The sequence below is a fragment of the Zingiber officinale genome, chromosome 8B (assembly GCF_018446385.1).
Source record: "Zingiber officinale cultivar Zhangliang chromosome 8B, Zo_v1.1, whole genome shotgun sequence".
Taxonomy (NCBI): domain Eukaryota; kingdom Viridiplantae; phylum Streptophyta; class Magnoliopsida; order Zingiberales; family Zingiberaceae; genus Zingiber; species Zingiber officinale.
The window spans coordinates 113,035,857-113,060,380 of record NC_056001.1 but is presented as its reverse complement, the minus strand read 5'-3'; the positions used below and the strand labels follow the sequence as shown (position 1 = coordinate 113,060,380).

General features: G+C 37.5%; 1 protein-coding gene across 7 annotated transcripts in view; it reads left to right on the top strand.

Annotated features, from left to right (window-relative positions):
- Positions 1-801: 801 nt before the first annotated feature.
- The window catches only part of LOC122016980 (histone deacetylase 15-like), a 37,857-nt gene continuing 14,134 nt past the window's right edge, over positions 802-24,524 (top strand). For 4 of the 7 annotated variants that reach the window (XM_042574432.1, XM_042574426.1, XM_042574430.1 and 1 more), the window contains exons 1-9: positions 802-945; positions 11,715-12,033; positions 12,121-12,288; positions 12,446-12,557; positions 14,650-14,711; positions 15,706-15,781; positions 15,936-16,000; positions 16,343-16,398; positions 16,817-16,940. In XM_042574432.1, the coding sequence (XP_042430366.1) occupies positions 11,773-12,033; positions 12,121-12,288; positions 12,446-12,557; positions 14,650-14,711; positions 15,706-15,781; positions 15,936-16,000; positions 16,343-16,398; positions 16,817-16,940 (924 nt within the window). In that variant the 5' untranslated portion in view covers positions 802-945; positions 11,715-11,772. Of the gene's footprint in view, positions 946-2,538; positions 2,916-11,714; positions 12,034-12,120; positions 12,289-12,445; positions 12,558-14,649; positions 14,712-15,705; positions 15,782-15,935; positions 16,001-16,342; positions 16,399-16,816; positions 16,941-24,524 lie in introns of all 7 variants that reach the window. The other 3 variants (XM_042574427.1, XM_042574429.1, XM_042574428.1) reach the window with 3 other exon arrangements.

Sequence of the window (24,524 nt, the reverse complement as noted above, 5' to 3'; positions counted from 1 at the left end):
CTCCCATGGGTAGCTGACTCTGGTGAGGAGTTACTCTAATGAGTCTTGAGTTTGAATCACAACAGTAGCAATGGAGTTGTCTAGTGTAGGTGACCCTCTCACCAAGGCCGCTCAATAGACTATATAAAAAATCTTTTGTAATTTATCTCCCTTCTATATACCGTGGGGTGACAGTGGAGAGACGCTTGAAGTGAGCTCAATGATCTTTTTGTTCTAATGTTTCATCACAATTTATGAAAAAAATATGATAACATTCATTTCAGACGGTCCAATATCACTAACTCTAACTAGCTAGATGTAGGTAAGTAAATCAGAAATACTTTATCTAACAATAATAACATATACAAAGAGTGAGATAATCTGCATGACTTCCACCCTCATTGAGAATCGAACTTAGACTTATATGTAATAACATCACTATATGAACCATATGGGTGTTCGTGGGAGCAATAGTTTACTGGAATATGTGGTGAAAGATGATATGACTTATTCGGTCAGTCTCATGGTTAGATATAGACAAGAAGAGCAGTAATAGTCTATGCAAGTACGCAACGGGTGAGACAATGCATCCTCTTCCAGCTGAGAGTCCGCTCGTGGTTATACGTGGCAATAGCTTTATCCGAATTATCAGCTCCAACCCTGGCAATACGTAGTAAAAGATGATAACGCAATGGTTCACCACAATCGAACCAGGCATGAGTCGCATAAATACTGAATAATGAACCGGCCCTAATTCAATGATTTAGCACAATCAGGCCGTTGGATTAGATCTAACGGTCCAGAAGAGTTATAACCGTTTGACTTTCCATTCACCCTGTCTCATCCTAATCCGTGATTCCTCATCGTCCTGCGTCGCCGCCTCGCCGCCTTCCCGGTCGATGAAATCGACGCCGATCATCCGAACACGTCTTGCTGACGTCGATCTCGTAAAAAGAAAGTAGTGAGGTCCTTTTTTTTTCCTCGAATAATTTTTATTTTCTATGTTTATTTTTTGTCCGGATCGAGGGAAGCATGTGTAGGCTTTATATCTCTAGATATGACTAGATCTGGTGTTTTATTAGCCTATATATACTCGACACAGAAGGGTCCGATCGCATCGCTACATGATTTGGTTCTTCAAATTTTTTTTTGTATATATATAGAAAAGCTAGAAAGATGGAGGAGACGGATGACAAAAAAAATCATCCTTGCAGTTGTCTTCTTGTATGGGTATAAACGAAAATGATGAATCAGCTATTTATAATAGTATTAGTTAGCTATCCGTCCAGCTTTGGGCATGTGAGTTAAAAGGATGAATTCTTAAATTTATATATTCAAATATCCTTTTTTTATTCGTCAAAATAAATAAAAATAGCTGCTCCATCCTTCAAATTATCCCTTTAAGGAAACATACCCTTAGTTTTAAATCTATCATTGCCCTACGGGTACCAAGCATATTCTGTCACCAATTGAAGTGGGAAAAAAGGTGTAAGGTTCTTTCTCTAACTCTTGCCATAACTCTAAACTTAAGTATTTTCTTCCATTAAGTTGATGAAGTGTCATTGTTGGTATTCAGTCAACAGATGATGTAGACACATTGATTGATTTGACATTCCCCCTATCATTGCCGTGTCACCAACTTAATAAATGGAGAGGTAGAGTGTAGATGAATGATAGGTTTGACATTAAACTCTCTATGTTATGATAGATTTGAAATTTTTTAAACATGATGATAGATCTGAAATTTTGTACAAAAGGTGTGATAATTTTATTATTAATTGTGTTTTTCTGTTTCCGAATCAATACTTATATTGACTTTCAAATCTCACAAGACTTGGTGTTCCTTGTTGCCTATGATCTTGCTTTTCAGAAATCCCAAATTTGCTGGAAAGATAGCTTCTGCTGCTTGTTCTTGGCAATGCCACCTTTTTCATGTTTCAAACCTAAGGTGGAGATATGAAAAGGAAATGAAAGTTTGGGCTGAACTTAGTTTTACTACTTTACTGCAATGCTACACCACCCTTTGTTACACTCTATGCCATAATGATGTGGAAATAGTGCCCAAATTATGCCTAAAAATAATTCTAGACATTAGTATCCCCTTTTATATCTAAATTGCCAAATATGTCAATGAACCTCTTGGCCAAGGTTTGACATTTCTAAGCATGTCAAAGTTTTGGTTTATGACCGCACAATATGACTTTTGTATCGTATCGTATCGTGGCATGTTGACGTATTTTTGGTGTTTTTTAAAATATAAAATATATTAATTAAAAAATATTTTTATTAATATTTGATTGTTATAGTTGCTTAGTTATATTTGAGATGTTGAATGTTGACTTCAAGTTTTGATATTATCTCAAATATTTGATACGAATTGAATAACAACAATAACCAAGCCTTATCCCACTAGGTGGGGTCAGTTGGACCTTTTTACGCTATTGGGCTCTATCTCCTACTATATCATCATCTATACTTAAATAAATTTTATCTTGTTTTATTATTGCTAACCAAGTCTTTTTTGATTATCCTCGTTTGATGTGCGCTGGGTTTTTAAAGGCGCGCCCGAGGCGCCAGGTGCACGAGGCGCTGGGGAAATCGCCTTCTCCCATGCGAGGCGGGCGCCATTCGTCAGGGGCGCGCTTGGGCGTGCCTAGGGCGCCTTCGCACCTCAACTGAGGCGCGATCGAGGCGCGATCATGAGCGCAATCCATTTCTGGATTTTTAACCAAAAATAAACTATTTCAAACCAATTTGGTTTGAAATTAGGGCATGGAGAAGGAGAAGAAAAGAAAAAAAGGGAAGAAGAAAAGAAAAAAAGGGAAGAAGAAAAGAACCGAAACCTGAATTTGAAGAAGAGTCGCGCCGTCGCCGTTGCCAAGGTGTTTCCTTCCGCCGCCGCCGCCGCCCCCGTCGCTGAGTCGCGCGTCGCCTAGGTATGAGTTTTTTCTTTATGTTTTTTTTTGTTTTTCTGTTCTTCACTTCTTTGTCTGTTATCTGCTTCTTATCTTCTTCTGTTATTGCTTCGTTCTCCCTGTTCAAATTTTCTTCGTTTCTTCATTTTCTTTTCTTCTCTTTATTATCGTATCTTCTTCTTCCTCTTCTGTGTTTTTTCTTGTTGAGTTGTTGGTTCGCATTCTTGCTGTTCGATTTTGTTTGTTTGCTTTTTTTTTTTTAATTTTTGCAGACTGTGTTGTTGCTGCCGGTTTTGCTGGCTACTGTAGCTGTACGGTTTTGCTAGCTGATGTGCTTTTTTTCTTTGTCCTGTTTTTTTCATTTTGTTTTTCTATTTTTCTGTCTTTTTTTTTTTTCCTTTTTTTTTCTATTGCTGCATGCTAACTCCGCCCATGATGACCAGTCATGGCCGGTCCCAAGCCCGGATAAAGGAGGAGGGTTGCGTTAGGTTGCCAGCCAGCGTCAAACTATGGCAAAATTTCATGAATGAATCCATTAAACTATTGTGCTAATGCTAGGTTGTTCTCCGGAAGGAACGCGTTGCAGGGTCCGACTGTAACGTCTCGGCAAGGACCGCTACATCTCCAGAACTCGGGTGTAGTGATAAATATGCAAGAGTTCGCGTTACAGGGTCCGACTGTAACGTCTCAGCAAGGACCGCTACATCTCCATGAGAACTTGGGTGTAGTGTTAAATAGGCAAGAGTTCTCACACCATAGGTTAGATAAGAACAAATATGATAGGAAAACTAATAATCTAAGATTTGGAACATGGAATATAGGAACTCTCAAGTAAATCAAATTAGAAGATAATGATGATTAGGAGAAAATTAATATTTTATGTACAAGAGACAAACGGACGGTGAGAAGGCAAAGATGATAGAGAACTGTTTTAAGTTATGGTACATTCGGAAAAGTAAAACAAGAAACGGAGGGTATTATCAGATAGTTTGTAAAGGACGTTGTAGGAGTAGTTGTAAAGGGGATAATTATAACTCTTAAGATAATAGTGAAAGAAACTATGAACATAATTAACAGATATGCACTAAGTAGGATTAATGATTACCAAATTAAGGTTTTGGAGGACTTAGATGAAATATTACAAAATATTCCACCAAACGAAAGGATTTTAATAGAGGTGATCTAAATGGCCATGGAGTGAAAAACGAGGAATATGAGAGAGTACATGGGTTATGGGTTTGGAACGAGGAAGGAAAACTATATTAGATTTTGCGATAGATATGACCTTATATTAGCTAATACATTTTTAAGAAAAGAGAAGAACACTTAGTCACATTCAAAAGTGGGAATAATAAATCGAAATCGACTTTCTTATGGTTGGAAGAAGGATGTAAAGATTGTAAAGATTGCAAAGTCATCCCTGGAGAAAGCTTAACCACCCAACATAGGGTAGTAGTGTTGGATATACGCCTCAAACATAGTATCAATAAAGAAAATATATACAATTCCTAGAATTAAAGTTAAAGGATGGGAAGCAATATATATTTAAAGAGAAGGTTCAAACAAGTGAAATATACGATGACTCTAATACAACACGGGATAAGATGGTATCAAAGTTGAAAATAAGAGCTAAGAGTGTCCTCATGAGTCAAAGGCACAATCGCTAAGTAAAGAATCTTGTGGTGGAACGAAAGTACAAGAGAAAGTGAGGAAAAACGAATACTTTATAAGGAATTATATATTTGTAAGAACGAGGAAAATTTAAAAATATACAATAGAAAGAAGCTAAGAAAGAGAAGAAAACTGAAACTTGATTATATCAAAAATCGATACAAAAGAAGGGAAAAGATATTTATAGAATATAAAGCGAGAGAAAGAAAACAAGAGATCTTAGCCAAATAAAATGTATTAAAGATGAATGTAATAGGTATTAGTAAACGATGAAAAGAGCGCTGGAAGAGGTATTTTCATCAACTTTTTAATGAAGGTTTAGGAGACCAACTTAACTTAGGTAATTTAATTAGTCAAATGAGCATCGAAATTTTAATTTTATCGTAGAATTCAAACTTGAAGTAAAACAAGTTTTAAATGAGATCATGCATAAACAGCTACTGTTTATATTCCGATAGAGGTATGGAAGTGCTTAGGAAACAAGGTATCGAATGGCTTACAAAATTATTTAATACGATATCGAAACGAAAAAACGCCTGATCAACGGAGGATAAGATTTCCTTATATAAGAATAAGGAGACGACAAAATCATGCAAACTATAGGGTATTAAACTAACGAATCATACTATGAAACTTTGGGAAAAGTAATAGAAAAAAGATTAAGGAAGGAGACCATAGTGATGTAAAATCAATTGGGTTCACGCCTAAGGTCCGATAATAAGCTTATACATCTTCTGTACAATTAATCAAAAATATCGAGAGCAAAGACAAGATCTACACATGGTATTCATCGACTTAGAAAAGTATATGACAGAGTCCCAAGAGAAATTATATGGAGAATTTTAAAAGAGAGGTGTTAGCATAATATATATCAACTAATTAAGGATATGTATGAGGACGTAACGACCAGAGTAAAGACTTCAAGGAATCTCACATTTCCAATAAAGATAGGGTTACATCAAGGATCACTCTAAGTCCCTATCTTTTACATTAATTACGGACGAACTCATCAGACACATTCAAGACACGCATCGGTAGTGCGTTGTTCTATGATATTATTTCGTAGATGAGACACGAAGGAGTAAACGCTAAGCTGAATCGAGGAAACACTAAGGGAAAGGTTTTAAGCTAGTAGATTAAAGACTAATATATGGAATTTAAGTTTAGCAATATTGTAAGTAATGAAACAATTATAAGATAGGAGAGGACGAGTCGCCGAACCGAGAAATTTAATATTTAGGATCATTTTACAAAACGGGAGGGATCGAGAGACGCCTTACATGTATACAAGGACGGGTGAAATGGAGGAGCCGAGTGTTTTATGCGACCGTAGTACCTCTTAAACTTAAAGGTAAGTTCTATAAAAAAGCTAGACTGCTATGTTATACGGAGTCGAATGTCACGACTGAAAGCGAAAGATGAGAGTCAGAGACGAGAGATGTTAATGATGCGACATACGAGGACGGACAAAATAAGAAATGAGCATTAGAGAAAGTAGAGTTGATCTATCGAGGAAAACTCGAGAGACACGCTTAAGACGGTACTGCGGACGTATTTTATCGCACCAATAAATGCCCAGCTAGCGATGTGAAACTATGATAAACATGCATATAAAACGAGGAAGAGGAAGACCAAAAAAGACTTGGTTAGCAACAATAAAACAAGATAAAATTTATTTAAATATAGATGATGATATAATAGGAGATAGAGCTCAATGGCGTAAAAGGATTCATACAGCCGACCCCACTTAGTGAGAAAAGGCTTGGTTGTTGTTGTTGTTGTTGTTTCTATTGCTGCATGCTGGTACAGTTGCTTTTCTTTTGCTGGACGTTGGTACAGTACTTTTCCATTAAACTACTTTTTTTTTTTGTTTTTGATTTTTCAGATTATTTTCTTGTTCAATTATTATGGAAGGTAGTAGTGATACTCCAACATATATATCAAAAGATCCGGCATGGAATTATTTTCAAAGAGTTAATCCGGATAATAAAAATGATTTGATTTGTAATTTTTATCAAAAAGTTACAAAAGGGGTATCTATCGTGCAAAACAACATCTTGTTGGGGGGTTTCGAAATACTACGACTTGCAAAAGATGTCCGCCTCATGTACGTGAAGAAATTAAAAATTTCATGGAGAAAAAAGCGGAGAAAAGTAATCTTTCTAAACTTGCGACATTGGACTTTGAGGATGTAGACCTCTAGGTGATGATATTGATATGGATGATATTGGAGCTAAAGCAGTGCCGCTTATAAGTACAAGTTCTAGATCGGTGAATATGCAAAAAAGGCCAAGACAAATAGGTCCAATGGATACATATTTTGCTCCTAATGTGCAAAAAAATGTTGAAAGTAAAAAAGGGTAAAGAGATGCAAACTACGATAAATGAGGCATACAAGAAAGAATTGAGGGAAAAAGCTTGTATGACCATAACTGAGTGGATGTATAATGCGACAATTCCTTTTAATGCCGTTAACTATTCAAGTTTCAAAAGGATGTTGGACTTGGTTGGCCAATATGGTGTAGGCCTAAAGGACCTAGTTATCATGAGGTGCGGGTTCCTTTTCTAAAAAAAGCTATTGATAGTGTGACAAATGATTACATTAAGTCGTGTGAAACAGAATGGGCTAAGTATGGATGTAGTTTGATGGCAGATGGGTGGACAGACAAAAGCCATAGGATATTGATTAATTTTTTAGTGAATTCTCCTAAAGGTTCAGTTTTTATTGAATCGGTTGATGCTTCTGATTATGCAAAGACTGAAGAGATTTCAGTTGCTTGATCGATTTGTGGAGCGTGTAGAAGAAGCAAATGTTGTTCAAGTTGTTACGGATAGTGCAAGTAACAATGTGCCTGCTGGTTAGAATCTATTTAATTATTTCTTATCAATATGATTTTTCTTAGATATGTTAAACTTATCTAGTTTTCTAACTTCTTTTTTAGGAAAATTATTGAAGCAAAACGCCGACCAGATTGACCTCACGCCATCATACGACTGATCTTAGAAGATATCGGGAAATCATTCGATTTTAAAGCAACATCAAGAAGGCAATGAGTGAATGTTTACATTTATGTTCGCCCCAAGATCGTAAATACGCTGAGGCAATTCACAAGACAAAAAGAGCTTTATCAGGCGGTGTCACAAGATTTGCTACCGCTTTTCTCACTCTTAAAAGGATGCACCTACAAGCAAAACTTAAGGAAAATGTTCATTTCAAAGGATCGAGAGAGTAAACGGGCAAAAGAAGCGAGGAAGAAGGTAGCTAAAATCATCACGACACTTAGATTGAGTAGGATTTGCATATATTAAAGATATACGACCCTTAGTTCGTGTTTGAGACTAGTTGACTGAAGAAAACCCTGAACGAGCTATATTTATGAGGCTGGATAGCAAAAGAAACAATTATGAAGGCTTTAAGGAGAAAGAAGAGAAATACAAAAATGTTTGAGATTATTGATACAAGATGGAATGCCAACTTCATCGACCTCCGTACGCCGCAGACATTATTCAATCCGTAATTTTTATTCATACACGTATTCAAATATCCGTGAGAAGTGGTGAATGATTTGTTTGAAACTATGGAGAGATTGGTTTCAGCGTTGTTAAGCAAGATAAAATCACTACCCAACTCTCTATATATCGAAAGGCAGAAGGGCTATTAAAATGCGACAATGACATTAGGAGTAGAATGCGTATCTCCAGAAATGGATAATAGTCCTTAATCAAAAAGTTTACTATTAATAATGCTTAGCCTCTTAGATGTGTTGAAAAATTGGAGTGTATTTGAGCAGGTATGTAATAAATATAAATGTTTAATACTATTAGTATGTTACTTTTATAAGTAAAAATATTCTTTGCTATTTTATTATACTTATTGTGATTTTTGACATTTAATAGATTCACAGCAAAAAAAAAAGGAATAGGTTAACTCAACAGCGCTTAAATGATTTGATATTTGTGAAATACAATCGTGCCTTAAAACTTCGGTATGATGCACGTGATAAGATTAACCTCATCTTTTTGACAGATATTGATGACAGTAATAAATGGTTGATGGGTAGAATGAATGGAGAAAGTGATAATGAAGAAGATCAGTTAGTTTTTGAAGGTGATGACTTGACATGGGATGTCGTTGCTAGGGCTAGTGGAGCTGAAGAGCCTGAATATTGTACTAGAGGAAAAAACATTGCATTCATGACCTCTAGTTCACATGCTAGGCTTAAACAAGTCGAGAAGAGAAATACATCTTCCTCTATGAGAGACTCATCTCTAAGACTTAGAGATGAAGAAGAAGAAGAAGAAATTGAATTTGAAGAAGATGAAGATAAAGAAGAAGAAGAATACAATGAGGATGATCTTGAGCTTGATGATTAATTTGACTCATTACACTTGTTTTGATGACCTTTGTTAGTTTAGATTAGAAAGTTGAAACTTGAAAGTTTTAAACTTTTATTAATTTTATCATGGTGTTGTTTTGCTTGTCATATTTGATATTTGTGTGTATGGAATATTAATAATTATCATATTTGATATGGCAGTTTAGTAATAAATCTCATGTTCAAGAGGCGCGTGCCTCGGTCGCGCCTCGCCTCGGGCTTTAGGAGCCCTTTTGCACCTCGCGCCTCTAACAACACTGGATGTGCGTATTTGTTATAGTTTCACATTGTCTAACTAGAATATTTATTGGTCCTTACATATCCGTACCATCTTAAACGTATCTCTCGAAGTTTTCCCTCAATAGATGCAATTTCAACTTTCTTTCTAATGTTTTCATTTCTTATTCTGTCCATCTTCGTATGTCCACACATCCACCTTAACATCCTTATCTTTGCAACTCTCATCTTCTACTAATGTGCTCGAGTCATAGCCTAACATTCAACACTATATAACATAGTAGATCTAATCACCATTTTGTAGAACTTTTCTTTAAATTTTAGAGGTATTTTACGATCATATAAAACACTCGACGCACTCCTTCATTTCAACCATCTTGTTTGTATTCTATGTAAGATATCTCTCTCAATCTTTTTGTCATTTTAGTATTTTTAAAAAATGATCCTAAATACTTAAAGCTCTCAGTTCCAAACAACTTGCCATCTTTTATCTTAATAATTGTCTCATTACGTCCAATATTGCTAAACTTAAATTATATATTTTTTGTTTTTACTCTACTAAGCCTAAAACCTTTCACTTATAGTGTTTCCCGCCAAGATTCTAGTTTAGTATTTATTTCATGGAGTGAAATGTCGTTTCATGCCGGGCGGCACGAACAATATTTACCGTTTTGTCATGCTGGCAAAACTGGCACCCCGCGTGCTGAAGTTTCATGCGGCGCACGTTACATGCGTTAGCGCGCCTGAGCGCTGTCGCGATCGATTACTTTCGCAAAAGAAAAATAACCCTATATAAAGGATGCATTGCGAGCGATTAGTAGCGGCAAGACGACTAGGAGCAGCAGCGATCACTCCGGAGGTATGATTTCCCCTCTTCGCAAATGACGCCGAAGGCTCAACACTTCCAGCGGTGTCGAAAGCGTCGCGGAAAGCTGCAGGACTCCCCCGCCTCTGCGACAATGTGTTTTCACCTAGTAAATTAAAATTTTGATTTAATTAATTTAAACAATTTCCTGTGATATTTCGAATAAATTTTTATAAATCCTAATTAATTGATCCTAATAAAATATATAAAAAATATATTTAATTTTTTTTAAAAAATAAATTTTATTAATCAATATTTTGAAAATTTATTTTTTAATGTTTAAAACTATAATAATTTAAATTTATATTCTAATATTTTTATTATTATTTTATATTTCATTTAAAAATTCTATTTTTTTAATAAATAAGATTTATATTATGATAATTTTTTTATATATTTTTACTATTTTACTCTTTAATTGATATTTTTTTACTATTTAAAATATATATTATTTAAATTAATAATTAATTAAATGAATAAATAATTAATTTTCTTTAAATAAAATTATATTTAATTAATTTTTTAACCATATTAAGTTGTCCAATAATTGAAAATTTATATAAAATCAATATACAACTTATTTTTAAATTATACACAATAGACATATTTATTTAATAATTACTATATATATAAATTAAAATACCAAAGTCGTATCGGCAAAGCTTGATATGATACCGAAACTGTATCGTTTCGATCTGGAACTGAAACCTCGATACGGGTTAAGATTTTAAACCTTGTTTTACTTTTTCACGTGTCTTATCTAACAAAACAATATTATTTGCAAACAACATACTATGTCTTGAATGTGTTTAGTGAGTTCGTCCATAATTAGTGGAAAAAGATAGAGACTTAGAGATGATCCTTGATGTAATCCTATCTTGGTTGTGAGCAACTATTTATAATTTATAAGGAACTGATAACATGATCTTCTGTGTCACACCAAATACCATGTTATCTACAATATAAATTAAATGGACAACTACATCTAACATAAATGTAGACATTTGACCAATGTTATTCTTATTTCAAAATAAATGTTTACAAAAAACTAGGCTTTTAGTATACATCCTAACAACCATGTCATTGTCATGCTTTGTGTTGCCCACACCATTGCAACTACTATTTAAGGGTGAGGGCCTATTGAACCGTCATTCAGTGTTATTTCCTTTTTTGTTTTTTTTTGTGTATTCACGAGTTGGAATAAATGTTTGGGCTTATTCCAATGGGTTTTTCATTCATAGTTATCCTGTATGGACAACATATTGTAATATGAGTTGCATGACGTTAAAATAATTTTCCATTGCATTAATGACAGTATCCGCTCTGATGATTTCCATATGCTTGGCATTTCATACGAAATAATTGAATAGGAAAATGATGAATATCTAATTATCTATTACCAAATAAAATATTTCTAACATTCATATTGCTGTCTGATTTTTACAGTGCATCAAAATTTAGTCTTCTATATTCTAGCTAACCTTTTCCATTTCAAAAGTGATTTGAAGGATCTAGATAGTTTAGTGATATAGGCTTGCATCAAGATCAATGGAGAAACGAGATTGATCTAGTTATCCTCAATTAGTTGGGACTAACATGAATGTTGTTGCTTTTGTTTCTTTCCTCCTTTTTCCATTATTTAACATATTTTTCTATATTCTTGCCTTCCAGAATGCTTTTGTAACTGCAATTAAACTGGCAATCGAGGGAGAGTTTTTTTCGCATTTGGATGGCCTCTGAGACACTTTGTACAAGTCTAAAAGGGAAAAAGATTTGTGGTGAAAATAAAGTTAATGAAATTCATTTAAGAGAATGTCAAAGTTGCTCATATGAGTCCCATGACAAATTCCACTCTATGTGTGGTAATGGCTCTACAAATTTGAGCGGATGCTTGCATAAAGGGAGTGCTCAAAATCTTGGTCCATTAAGTGCTATGCCCAATCAATTAGATCTTCCCTCAGAAATCCCAGTGGATAGACCAATATCTAAGGTGAGAACTGTCACCAATACTTATCAAAAAGCTTGTGTGAATGAGCAACATGCAGATTGCAATGCATATTTTTCTGAACACCTGCAGCAGCGTATGAAACATGAAAGGGACAGCACTCTGCAAGAATTGTACTTGCAAGATGAGTACGATGATGAGGATGATAGCGATTGGGAGCCTGTCAGTCCTTTTATCATCAAAAAATGGTTTTGTACTAATTGCACAATGCCAAACTTTGATGATGTTTGCCATTGTGAGGTGTGCTTACTCTTACTTTGTTTCTTGTTCACTGGTGTTCAAAATTTTGGCTTGATCATTTAATATTCTGAACCCCCATAAAATGATTCTTGTTCTTTTATATTTTTTCCAAATTAGTTTTGATCTACTTTTTGTGTCATATGCTACTTCTTTCAAGGTGTGCGGTGAGGATAGAGAATGTGAGTTCTTTAGGCTTGGTCCTTCTGAATCTCCCATACAGCAGGAAGTTAAGCTGGCCATTAACTCTGATGGAAGTCACAGCCACCAAGGTATCGTCTAGACTACTTATCATAGACTCCTATATAATTTAGTATCGAATCTAAAATGTTCATGAGTCATTCAAAAGTCATGCTTTGCATTGTTTATTGTCATCCTTCTTGATTTGGACACACATTCGGAACCATCTAATGCTATTGGATGGTCAATTTTTTGTTAGTTGCACTTTACTAATGACTTCATTCCAGGAGCCTGCCAACGAACTAACGTGTTGTTGTTTTTTTTGATATATGAATATTTGGAATTGCATGTCTTGCAATGAAGAATACATTACTTTATTAGTTTTTAGTCCTCTTTCATGGCGCATGACAGTGCTTTGTAATTCAAAATAAATCCAGTTTGTTTTGGTTTGGTGTAAATATCCTAAAATAAAGGCACCAAGATTATTTCATTGGTTGCTTCATTAAGTAACAATTGAGGAGATGCTGTGAGACAATTTATAAAAACAAAGATCTAATTGATGTCACACGTTATTGCAGCCCATTTGGTTTTTTAATTATTTGTTTCTGTATGCCTCCTGTTGATTTTAACAATCTATGTTGTTTTCTAATTACTGTTCTATAGTCCCTTCTCAGATTCAAAAATGAGAACACGAGTGGATTTGTCCTCTAATGTAACCAAAAAGCTTTTATCTAAAACTTAAAATGAAAGCTTTAAATATTTGATCCTTGCAAATTGTGCCAGTTGACAGGAAAAAGTGTAGATTAAGTAACTACTTTTGCTCTTACATGTAACTGCATTTTATGATTAAAGAAGAAAATAAAATGGGAATATAGACTCCTAGTAAATAGGCTGAAGAATTATAGTGAATCATTGCCTCTGGACCTTTTAATTTGATTCTACATAGTTAGAAATGCATCAATAAGCAGTGTCTTCATAATTGATTAAGACAGGAATTATCATGGCAGCTTTCTTTACAGATCTTTATATATGCTATTATATTATTGCTTTCTGTTATATGATTTGTTGCCGTTGTTATCATCATCATTCAGTTTAGTCGTGATTGTTCTAACTATTTGGAGTTGACTATATGAATGGTATCCTTCTACTGAGCTCTATGCAAGACAACTCACGAAAAATAGGATGAAGATTCATGTCCAGACGTTTTAGGCAAATTCAATTCTGGTCATCTAGGCTTAATGCAACTGTCAGCTTTTTCCATCTGAGTTTTAAACTAGTTTATGCTTTTGCAGTTTTCATTTGCATTGTGTATATCTCTATCACTTGGATTTTTTTTTTTATAAATGTTCTTGAAACCATCAGCGATGCTATATATATTAACCTGAATGATAAAATAGTCCTCGGGCGTTGAACAACCAGCTGGTATGGGTTGTTTAATAAACAAAGCATTGATATGATCTTCACATATGCTTACATGATTTGATTTTTGCCCTGTGCTTTAAATATCAAAATGAAGAAATTCATCAAATTACTGATGCAAAAGCATGGGATATTCCCACTGTCACTCAACTATCTTGTGAAACTACAACCAAGGGAATGAGTTTGGATAAGTGGGTGAAGAAATTCATCAAATTATTGATGCGTATGCATGGGATATTTCCACTGTCACTTTCAACTATCTCATGAAACGACAACCATGGGAATGAGTTTGGATAAATGGGTGCTAGCTTGAGAGGTGTAGGATAAGTGGGTGCTAGTTTGCTGACAAAAGTAAACCTGTTAAGCTTCCATGGTTGATTATGGATTGATCAATCTTATAATCTTATGCTACAACATTTTAGTAGCTTATCGTTTAGCAGTCTATGTCTATGAATCATAAACTCCAAACTCCAAATTTATGAGATAAACACAACTTGATGATGATGATGATTTTAATGACATTGCTTTCTTTTGCACAAAACTGGTTAGTAGTGCATTTTTCATGCAAGGAATGCTCTAAATTCAAGAATTTTCTATTTGCTAGTATATTTAATGCTTTCTTCTTCCCGTGTGCAAGTGCAACTGTTGTTGCGTTATAATAGATATGTCGAGACAACCAAGTTCCTGTTCCAAGTAACTTACAGTAAACTTTCTTGCTACAATATTTTATAGAATATTTCTTATATGGCGGCAATATTCATGCAGATTTGTGCTCAAAATCAAGAACTGTTATTGGGTTTGATGAGAGAATGTTGCTTCATACAGAGGTTTGTACTTATGCTATCTGTACTTGGTTTTTTTCTTTTTATGCTTTTTTTTTTTAACTTTATCTTTGAATTTTTGCTGGGGCATCTATTAACTCACATTTGTGTGGTCAAACACCATATTTTTTTTCTGGATAGCCATATCAATTCTGGGGCAAATGCCCAGATGTACACAGCCAATAATTGGGTTGTCAAATGTGGACATATTTCATCTAAATCAATTTTTATACTTAATTTTCTTTGCAATATTTGTTTAAATACAAACTAAAGGCTTGTTATCCAGACTTATTTATTTATTTTCTTTGGTTGTGACTTATGGTCTGCTACTCCATGGAATTTGTTGAGCGGGGATATTTATTGTGAGATTGAAATATGTCATATTATGTTACGCCTCCACTTTGATGATGTCGAACCCAACCAATTCAGGCTCTCATCTGAAGTGCATAACATTACTTCCCCTTTCAAAAATGTGCCTGTCCTCAAGCATATAAATGAAGTATTATATTTTTTCTTATTGGAAATAAAAGCAACTCATTCATTTGTTTTTCTACATAATCCTTCTCGTCCAACTAAGCCATGTATCCTAAATAGCAGCAATTGGTTTCACATACTTTTTCATGTCATTCAACTCTGTAAAGCTATCTCTAGTAATACCTGTGTCATTTACATCTCTTTTAATTACATTAACAGAAGTTTTTTCCCTTTCTCACTAATACCTTCTCTAATTAATTAACTTGTCTGGTTCTGTAATTTGTTGATTGCCTTTGAAGTTGGCCATATCATTTTAACTAATATTCATGTTAGCAGAGCTTTACCTAGTTACTTGCAAGCACACAAATTTTTTGTAGATGCTTCTTTGATATTTAACAGTCTTAGATTTTTCTTTATTGTTAGTCTTTGGTGACACCTTCAGTTTTTGAAGTTATTTTATTTATTTATTTATTTTTGTCTATGTTACCTTTCTTCCGCCCTTTTGTTATTTGTGCTGCTATACTAGGTCGAGATGAAGTCACATCCTCACCCGGAAAGACCTGATCGTCTTAAAGCAATTGCATCTAGCTTGGCTGTAGCAGGTGATTTTCATATTCATAGAGGAATTCTTTATAGCTGCCATTGCTTCTTGCTTCTCTTTTCCCTGCTGAATAGATTTTTGTTTAGGTTAATCTTAATGCATTATGCCTTTCTTGTTGCTTCTTGGCCTGAACTGTAACTTCTATGTAAATCCAGGAATTTTCCCAGGCAAATGCTACGCAATACCAGCTAGAGAAATAACAAAAGAAGAACTTTTACGGGTAATTAATTAATTTGGTGACGATGAGCTATAACTTTTATGGGCATTTACCTGCTAGTAATCACGGTTTCATTGGAAATTATTTTTGTGATAATATGGCGTAGTGTCTCTCATTTATCCCAAGTTCTTGTTGTGGCTTAAGACATACAAAAACTTATTCTTGGTTAATCGGAGGGCATTGTACTCAGACCATGTACTCAGACCATGTTCAAGTTTTACACTGCATTTTCTAGGTTAAGTATGCACTACTTTAATTCAATCCTTAAAAATGATATTTTCTTCTTTTTTTAATTTGTTCATAACAATTCTTATTCATATTCATACGTTTGCTGATAACTTGTAGGTTCACACTTTGGATCACATTGAAGCAGTTCAACACACAAGCCATATGCTTGCCAGGTGCTTGCTCTATTTGCATTCACTTGCAGGATAACATTATTTTATTTGTAGCACACTTATAGCTCTAAATTTGCTACTTATGGTCAAATTTCTCCTCTTGTAGCAACACTTTTTTGAAATTTTGTATTTGAACATTTCCATTTGCTATATTTCTTTATCAGCTAAATCAATTGCAATCAGATGTAGTTGATCTTTCATTCTTTAGAACAGATTTAGTCTCTAATGAAACAATTTAACCTTGTTATATCACTTAAACTCAACTTACTGGAATAAACTTTTCAGTTAGTTTCTTGAAATCATTCTAGTGATGATCAAGGAAATGTTAAATGTGGAATGTTACAGTGATGAACTATTATTAACGTAACTCCTATTTTACGTTTGAAAAATATGACAATTTCCCCTTGGTTTGAACTGACAGTTACTTTACTGCTGACACTTATGCCAACGAGCATTCAGCATCCGCTTCTAGGCTTGCAGCAGGATTATGTGCAGATCTTGCTTGCACAATATTGTCTGGTAGTGCAAAGAATGGTTTTGCTCTGGTACTTGGTCAAGTCTCTCTGCTTTGTAATTTGCACTATTTGATGATTTTTCTGTAATGACCTGGATACTTTCAAGAAAAATATTGACGGTGTTTAATTTTATGAGCAGGTCTGTTATCCATTTTTGTCATTTATTTTTGTTCAAGGCAAAACCTAAAATCTCGTGTTAACGGAACCCCACGAGTTAGGCCTTTATATAGAAAAAAGAATATACACCAAAAGACTCAAATACCCTTTTACTTATTCTAACACTCCCCCTCAAGCTTGAGAATATAGATTATATACACCAAGCTTGTTACATATGTAGTCAATCCGGGGACCTCTAAGTGATTTAATGAATATATCTGCTAGCTGATCATTTGAGTTGACAAAGCTAGTAGATATTTCTCCAGATATGACTTTCTCTCTAATAAAGTGACAGTCAACTTCAATATGCTTTGTTCTCTCATGGAAGACTGGATTTGAGGCAATATGCATAACGGCTTGGTTGTCACATATGAGTGACATTTGTGTAACCTCTCCAAACCTTAGTTCCTGAAGCAACTGCTTTAACCATATAAGTTCTTGACTAGCAATAGTCATAGCTCGATATTCTGCCTCTGCACTGGATCTTGCCACAACATTCTGTTTTTTGCTTTTCCAAGAAATAAGGTTACCTCCGACAAATATACAAAATCCAGAAGTGGACCTTCTATCAGAGGGAGATCCCGCCTAACTGCATCGTAATACCCTACGACTGAGTACGTCCTTTTCTTCATATAAAAGACCCTTCTGGTGCCCTGATATATCGAACAACGCGAGTTACTGATCCCAATGTTCTTTGCACGGAGAGCTAAGAACCGACTTACTACACTCACCGCAAATGAGATATCCGACGAGTGACAAGAAGGTATCTTAGTTTCTACCAATCGCCTATACCGCTCAGATCCGAAAGGCCCCTCGATTTGCAGGACTTAGAGCTCGACATTAGGATCCATGGATTGTCGAACGCCTTCGAGTTTAACATTCTCGCTTCTTCCGTATCCATCAGATACTTCCTTTGGGATATAATGATCCCATCTTTAGACTGTGCCACTTCTATCCCTAGAAAGTATTTGAGTTTGCCAAGATCTTTTGTCTGGAAATGTTTGAAAAGATGTTTTACTTATGAAATTCCAAGATGATCATTACCTGTGATGACCATATCATCAACATAAACCACTACATAGATGCAACCAGTAGATGAGTGGCGATAAAAAACAGAATGATCAGCCTCGCTTCGAGTCATGCCAAACTGTTGAATTATGGTACTAAATCTACTGAACCATGCTCTGGGTGACTGCTTGAGACCATATAAAGATTTCCGCAAGCGACATACAAGACCAGAAGACTCCCCCTGAGCAACAAAACACGGAGGTTACTCCATGTAGACTTCCTCGAGCAGGTCACCATGTAAGAATGCATTTTTGATGTCCAACTGATGAAGGGGCCAATGGCGAATTGCAGCAATAGACAGAAAAAGACGCACAGAAGATATCTTGGTAACAGGAGAAAAGGTGTCGTCATAATCCAATCCAAATACCTGAGTATAGCCTTTAGCGACAAGACGAGCCTTAAGCCGATCAACCGTGCCATCTACACCAACTTTCACCGTAAACACCCATCGACAACCAACCACTGACTTTCCAGGAGGTAGAGGAACGAGGTCCCAAGTCCCACTGCTTTGTAGGGCACTCATTTCATCAAGATAGCCTGCTTCATCCCTGATGGGCAAAGACATCACCGCAGTTTCTAATGTAAATGCATTTACAAGGAAGATGTATAATAATAATAGATGGGAAAGACGATGATAGCTTAAAGAAACATAGAGGAGAAGGATTACGAGTGGAACGAATACCCTTCGAAGTGCAATAGGAACATCAGAGTCGGGAGATGGGACCGGAGGAAACGACGGGACTTGGCTCCAAAGACGTGCCCACAGCAGCGTCGGTCATGCAAAGCGTAACAAGGACGATGTTGATAAACCTGCAAAGGAGGAGACGAGGCTGAAGATGATAGAGGCGCCTCCGGAGGACAAAAGATAGTTACTAGTGCAGGTGGAGAGGGAGAAACCTCGGCCTGTGAAGCGGAATGATCAAAAAAAGAAACCGAGTCAAAGAATGTGACATCAGCAGAGATGAAGTACCGACGAAGAGTAGGGGAATAACACTTGTACCCTTTCTTAGATCGTGGGTACCCAAGGAAGACACACTTATGAGACCGAGGAGAGAGTTTGTCAATGCCGGGATCAAGAGCATGAGCAAAATATATAGAACCAAAGACCCTAGGCGGTAGAGGATGAAGAGGCTGATGCGGATAAAGTACCTGATGAGGTATTTTACCTGGGGAGTGGATGAAGGCATGCGATTGATAAGATAACACGCAGTAAGTACGGCATCACCCCAAAACTGATGAGGGGCATGAGAATGGAGAAGAAGAGTCTGAGTGGTCTCAAGGAGATGACGATTCTTGCGTTCTGCAACCCCATTCTGTTGAGAGGTATGAGGGCAAGACTTGCAATGCAACACACCATGAGATGTCAAGAAGGTACGAAATTGAGTAGATAAATACTCGCGTGCATTATCACTTTGTAAAGTTCGAAGGGAAGTACCAAATTGAGTTTTTAGTTCAAGAAAAAAAGATTCAAAAATAGAATACAATTCTGAACGATCCTTCGTCAGATATAACCATGTACAACGGGAAAAATCGTCTATAAAAATAACAAAATACCTTGATCCCATTGTAGAAGAAACATGACTCGGACCCCAAACATCAGAATGAACCAAAGCAAAAGGAGACATAGCCCGACTCTCAATACGAGGAGAAAAAGAACTTCGAATATGCTTACCTAATCGACACGACTCACAAGATAAAGACTCTAAGTGAGAAAGACTAGGATGTAACTGCTTTAACTTATTAAGACCTGGATGTCCCAACTGAGCATGAATAAGTAGTGGAGACGCCACACGAACCAACAAAGAGGGTCAGTTGCCGATATAGCCATGAGATTCACATCCGGCCAATCATCCTCCCCTGCATCTGGTCCCGTAAGGAAACAGACGTGTTAGTAAAAGAAATGACATAATCAAGAGCTCGAGTAAGTTGACTTATCGACAATAAATTAAAGGGAGCTCCGAGAACATAAAGAACATTATGAATCGAAAGAGATGAAGGATGAACAATATCAATACCGATTGAGTTTGGGAACCATCGCCACGGTGACCATGGTAAACTACCAAGTAGTGAGAGAGGAAAAAGGATTTATTACCGTGATACGATCGTGACCCTAATCAAGAACCCAAGGACCCAAGAACGAGATACGCCAAAGAAGAAAGTACCACCTCGCAATGGTAGCAGGAACTCAAGCCCGCCGATCCTCAAACCATTTCGTAAAGTCGATAGAAGGTGTCAAGTCGAATCGTGTTAATCTGGAGTGGAAGTCAAGGAGCAATGTAACTCGAACAACTGAAAGACGAGGAGGACGCACCATGCAACTCCAAAGATTTATCAATCGTGTGTCCCCGGTGGCAATGATCACACCAAGGTCGTCCTTTGCCACCCTTGAGGTGGAGGTCCTTTGTGTCGAGAGACCAAAGTCGACGAGTCGACGGGCAAGAGGAAGGCATCGTCAAGACTTTGGCCGGGACACGGAGAAGAGTCGCCCAGGTATTTTCCATGGTAGCTTCTGTGGGGCTGCCCAGGATGTGGTCACGGACATGAGAATAATCCGTGGGTAGACCATATAAAGCCAAAGACATAAAAAATTTCTTCCGATTTTCAAGCTCTTCAACAGGATCGGCCGCAGGTGGGAGCAGTTCATTGAAGTCACAAAGGAGGCTAGAAACTGAACCCAGATAAGTTGACATTGAATCCTTAATCTGATTGGCGTTGAGGATGGTCATGAGATCTTCACAGACTTGATAGAGTTGCCGAGAGGTGTTTGTAAAGAGTTGTTGAGCTTGTGTCCAAACAGCTTTGCAGGTTTTGTGAGTACGGAAGACATTCCTAAGAGATGGATGGATGGTGGCTCGGATAATACAACATAACTGAGCGTCGACCTTCTTCCACAGAGGACGATCGACGTCTTGAACATCTTCTTCAGTTTGAGTGAGATGTATCTCATAACCCTGTCCAACAAGCCAAAGCTCAATGTGAGATGCCCAAGAGATATAATTTTTACCATCCAACTGCTCGGAAGAGAGAGGTGCAGTGATATGGTTGGTAAAGATTGAGGTATTTGGTTTTGGGACACTAGATGTAGCCATGAATAGAACTGTGAACCCGGCTGTTGGAATATACGAAGTGAGGAGGAACAGGAACTGATATTAGTAGCTAATTTGGAGCGGCTATGCGGATATAAAGAGTGCCTTTAGGTTTGCTGACGCAGAGGAAATCAGCTGGAGTTGGATTCCAGCCGGTGTGCCGGCACTTGGGAAGCAGGAGGCTGCAGGCACTTGAGAAGCAGGAGGCTGCAGGACGCCAGGCCGAGGAACCACACACAGAATGTCACCTAATAGCTGAGTCGTGAGCATAATAACGAGCGCGCAGAGGAAACTCAAGACCACGATCGCAAAGAGGCGGAAGGAGATCAAGATCGCAGCGACGGCGACAGTGACGTGGAGGAAGAACACGTCGCTGGCTAAGGGATCCTCAGCGACTTGGCCACCAGAGGTATTCAGAACAGTCGTACCTGAGAAGAGGGCGTGGTCAGCAGTGCAGGCGCGCCTGAGGGCCGGGTCGATGTACTCCTCGTCCTCCTCAACGCGGCTAACTCCACCGACGAGGGCAGGCTTGGGAAGAGAGGCTCGAAGCTCTGAGAAAGCGTGCGCCGACACCGATCGAGGCAGCGAAGAAAGCTGCTGGCCAGTGGTGAGCCGCACGATCGAGGAAGAGATCGATGCCAGTTGGCGCTGGTGAGAACTCGCGCGGAAGGAGGCGACGCGAGGAAGGAAGCGGCGCTCGCTGCGGGAGAGAGGCCCGTCGCGCGGCAAAAAAAAAAAAAAAAAGAGAATTTGGCGCGGGGAAGAGAAAAAGAAATTAGGGTTTTTGCTCTGATACCATGTTCAAGGCAAAACCTAAAATCTCGTGTTAACGGAACTGTAACGACCCGCCTCCTACTGACTAGGCTGCGAGGCCGGTCGCTACAGTTATGCTGTGCTGGACTATTAATGCGGAATGAAAACTGGCTAATTTAAAATTTTACTGAACTAAATGCTGTAAAGTTTAACTTAGTGTTCTGGGTGTACCTGGAGTTGTACATACGTTAGGGAGGTGTTCACAATCGATAATAAACTTGATCGATCCACGCATCGACCCATCGACGCCGCACGGAGGAACTCCGATCGCTCAACCGACCGATCCATAAACCACATCGCGATACTGACGCTGGACCGGTCTATCGACCGATCCAGCTGGTCCCCGATCGGTCAATAAGACCGATCATTGGCATCGATCGGTCACCGACCGATCAACAACCATTTTTCGCGACCCCCGATTGATCCACTGATCGATCGTGGAACCAATGTAAAGCTTCGTCAGATAATCAGTCCCCGATCGGCCAACCGACCGATCGAGACTCGATCGGTCGCCGATCGATCGTGGGTTTCGATTTCAGACGATCCTCGATATCGCGACCGACGCGCCAAAGTCATTACACAACACTATAAAAGCTAAGAGGAACATTCTACTAGGTAATGGCTAATATACTAAAATACGATTAAGGTATGTAATACTAATTCACGGCATGTAAACATATGGAAACCAAACTAACAAGGTTTTTAAACTGTTCTCTCGCTAACTAATGTAAACATAAGATAACGCTATAAGTACTAATGCATACTGAACACATTCTAATGTATAATAAAATAAAACTAGATCCCTAGGATCTTTATTCCAGTTCCTTCCACACACATCTTGATCTGCATCGACCTCCACCTCCACTGCTAGTCCATTTTTCTTTTACTGTATCTGCAGTATAAGAAAAAGTAGAATCTGTAAGCTTAAAGCTTAGTAAGAAACCAACTACCTCACTAAAACATGCAACGATGCAACATGCTTTTTAAATAATGCTATTTAAAACATGTACTAGCATGACATACAATGGTTACAAGCATGAACTGAATTACTATCATGCATACTGAACATGGCATGGCAACTAATCATACGAATCAATAAAGATAATTGAACTGAACATATAATAAGCTAAATTGTAGCTAAACTGATACTGAATTCAAACTCAACTAACATAACTAATTTTGAGCTTTGAAAACTAATTCATAATAAGTGAAAATACATAATCATGCTGTTTGGGCCCGGCAACTGTACTTGCTGTGCGCGCATCCCTAACTAGACCCGGGTTTGCAAGTCCCGAATTTAGTAGGGTTAACTAGGTTATCTAAACCTAGGGACGACTGTGGGAGTCCAACCCAATGGATATCTGATCCAGTACAGTGCCACTGAAAATAAAATACTGAATATAGCTAACTGTTTTAACTTGCTGTTTCTAGGTTATCTGAACCTAGAGCTAGGTTGTCTGAACCTAGAGGCGACTGTGGGAGCCCACCCATTGGACCGTGGTCCCATATAAGCTAAAATAAACTAATTTACTGATTTAAATGCTTCTAATGCATTTAACTGAGCTATTAAAATGCCTAATTTGCATTTTAACTTAACTAGCTATTTTATCGAACACCTAGTGTGCCCCAACTCTCCCCTCTATTAGGGAGACCACTTCTAGGCACCCGACAACGTCTAGGAACCCCCACTGAAGAGGGAATACGTGTCCGGCCCATCTAGAAGTACTCACTAAATCCCTAAATCTGCGAGGAGGGTCAAATTCACCCTATGCGTCGATAAAAACTGCATATAGTTAAACTAGTGCGTATAAAACCAAACGGAGCTACTTATACTGCAGGTGAGGGGTTTCTTACATCCTGCGCGTAGTTCCTTACAAATCTGATCGCTAGGTTTCCGGTGGAGATGATCTTCTCGGCGATCCGCTCACGTCTACGTGTTCTTCTCGCGAAGGGGAACGTCCTCGTATCGAAGATCTCGTCGGAAGAAGTTCCCTTGGCCCTTGGGGCTTGGTGTGCCGTGCGTGAGGAAGAGGAGAAGAAGGGAGAGGCGGCGGTGGTGTTGGGTCTCGGTGGAAAAGATTTTGCCGAAACAAAAAAAATAAAACCTAAACTTAATATCCACCTAATTAATTCCTATTTCTAGTAGAGAATTAATTTAGCTAAAACAATTATAAATATAATTGTTTCTCTTCCCTTTCAACACACCCCTGCTGGGGCCTCCTGGCTAGCCGGATTCACTTAAGTCCCGGTTCGGTCCAAGGTCACGGGTTCGATCCCCGCGTACGCTATTTACGCGTCTAATTGTTTTTGCTACTTCCGCTACTCGGAAAATTCCGGAAAAATATCTAATAATTCCAGAAAAATCATAGAATATTCCTAAAATAGTTTTGAGAATTTTCGGGCGTTACAGGAACCCCACGAGTTAGGCCTTTATATAGAAAAGAGAATATATACCAAAAGACTCAAATACCCTTTTACTTATTCTAACAAT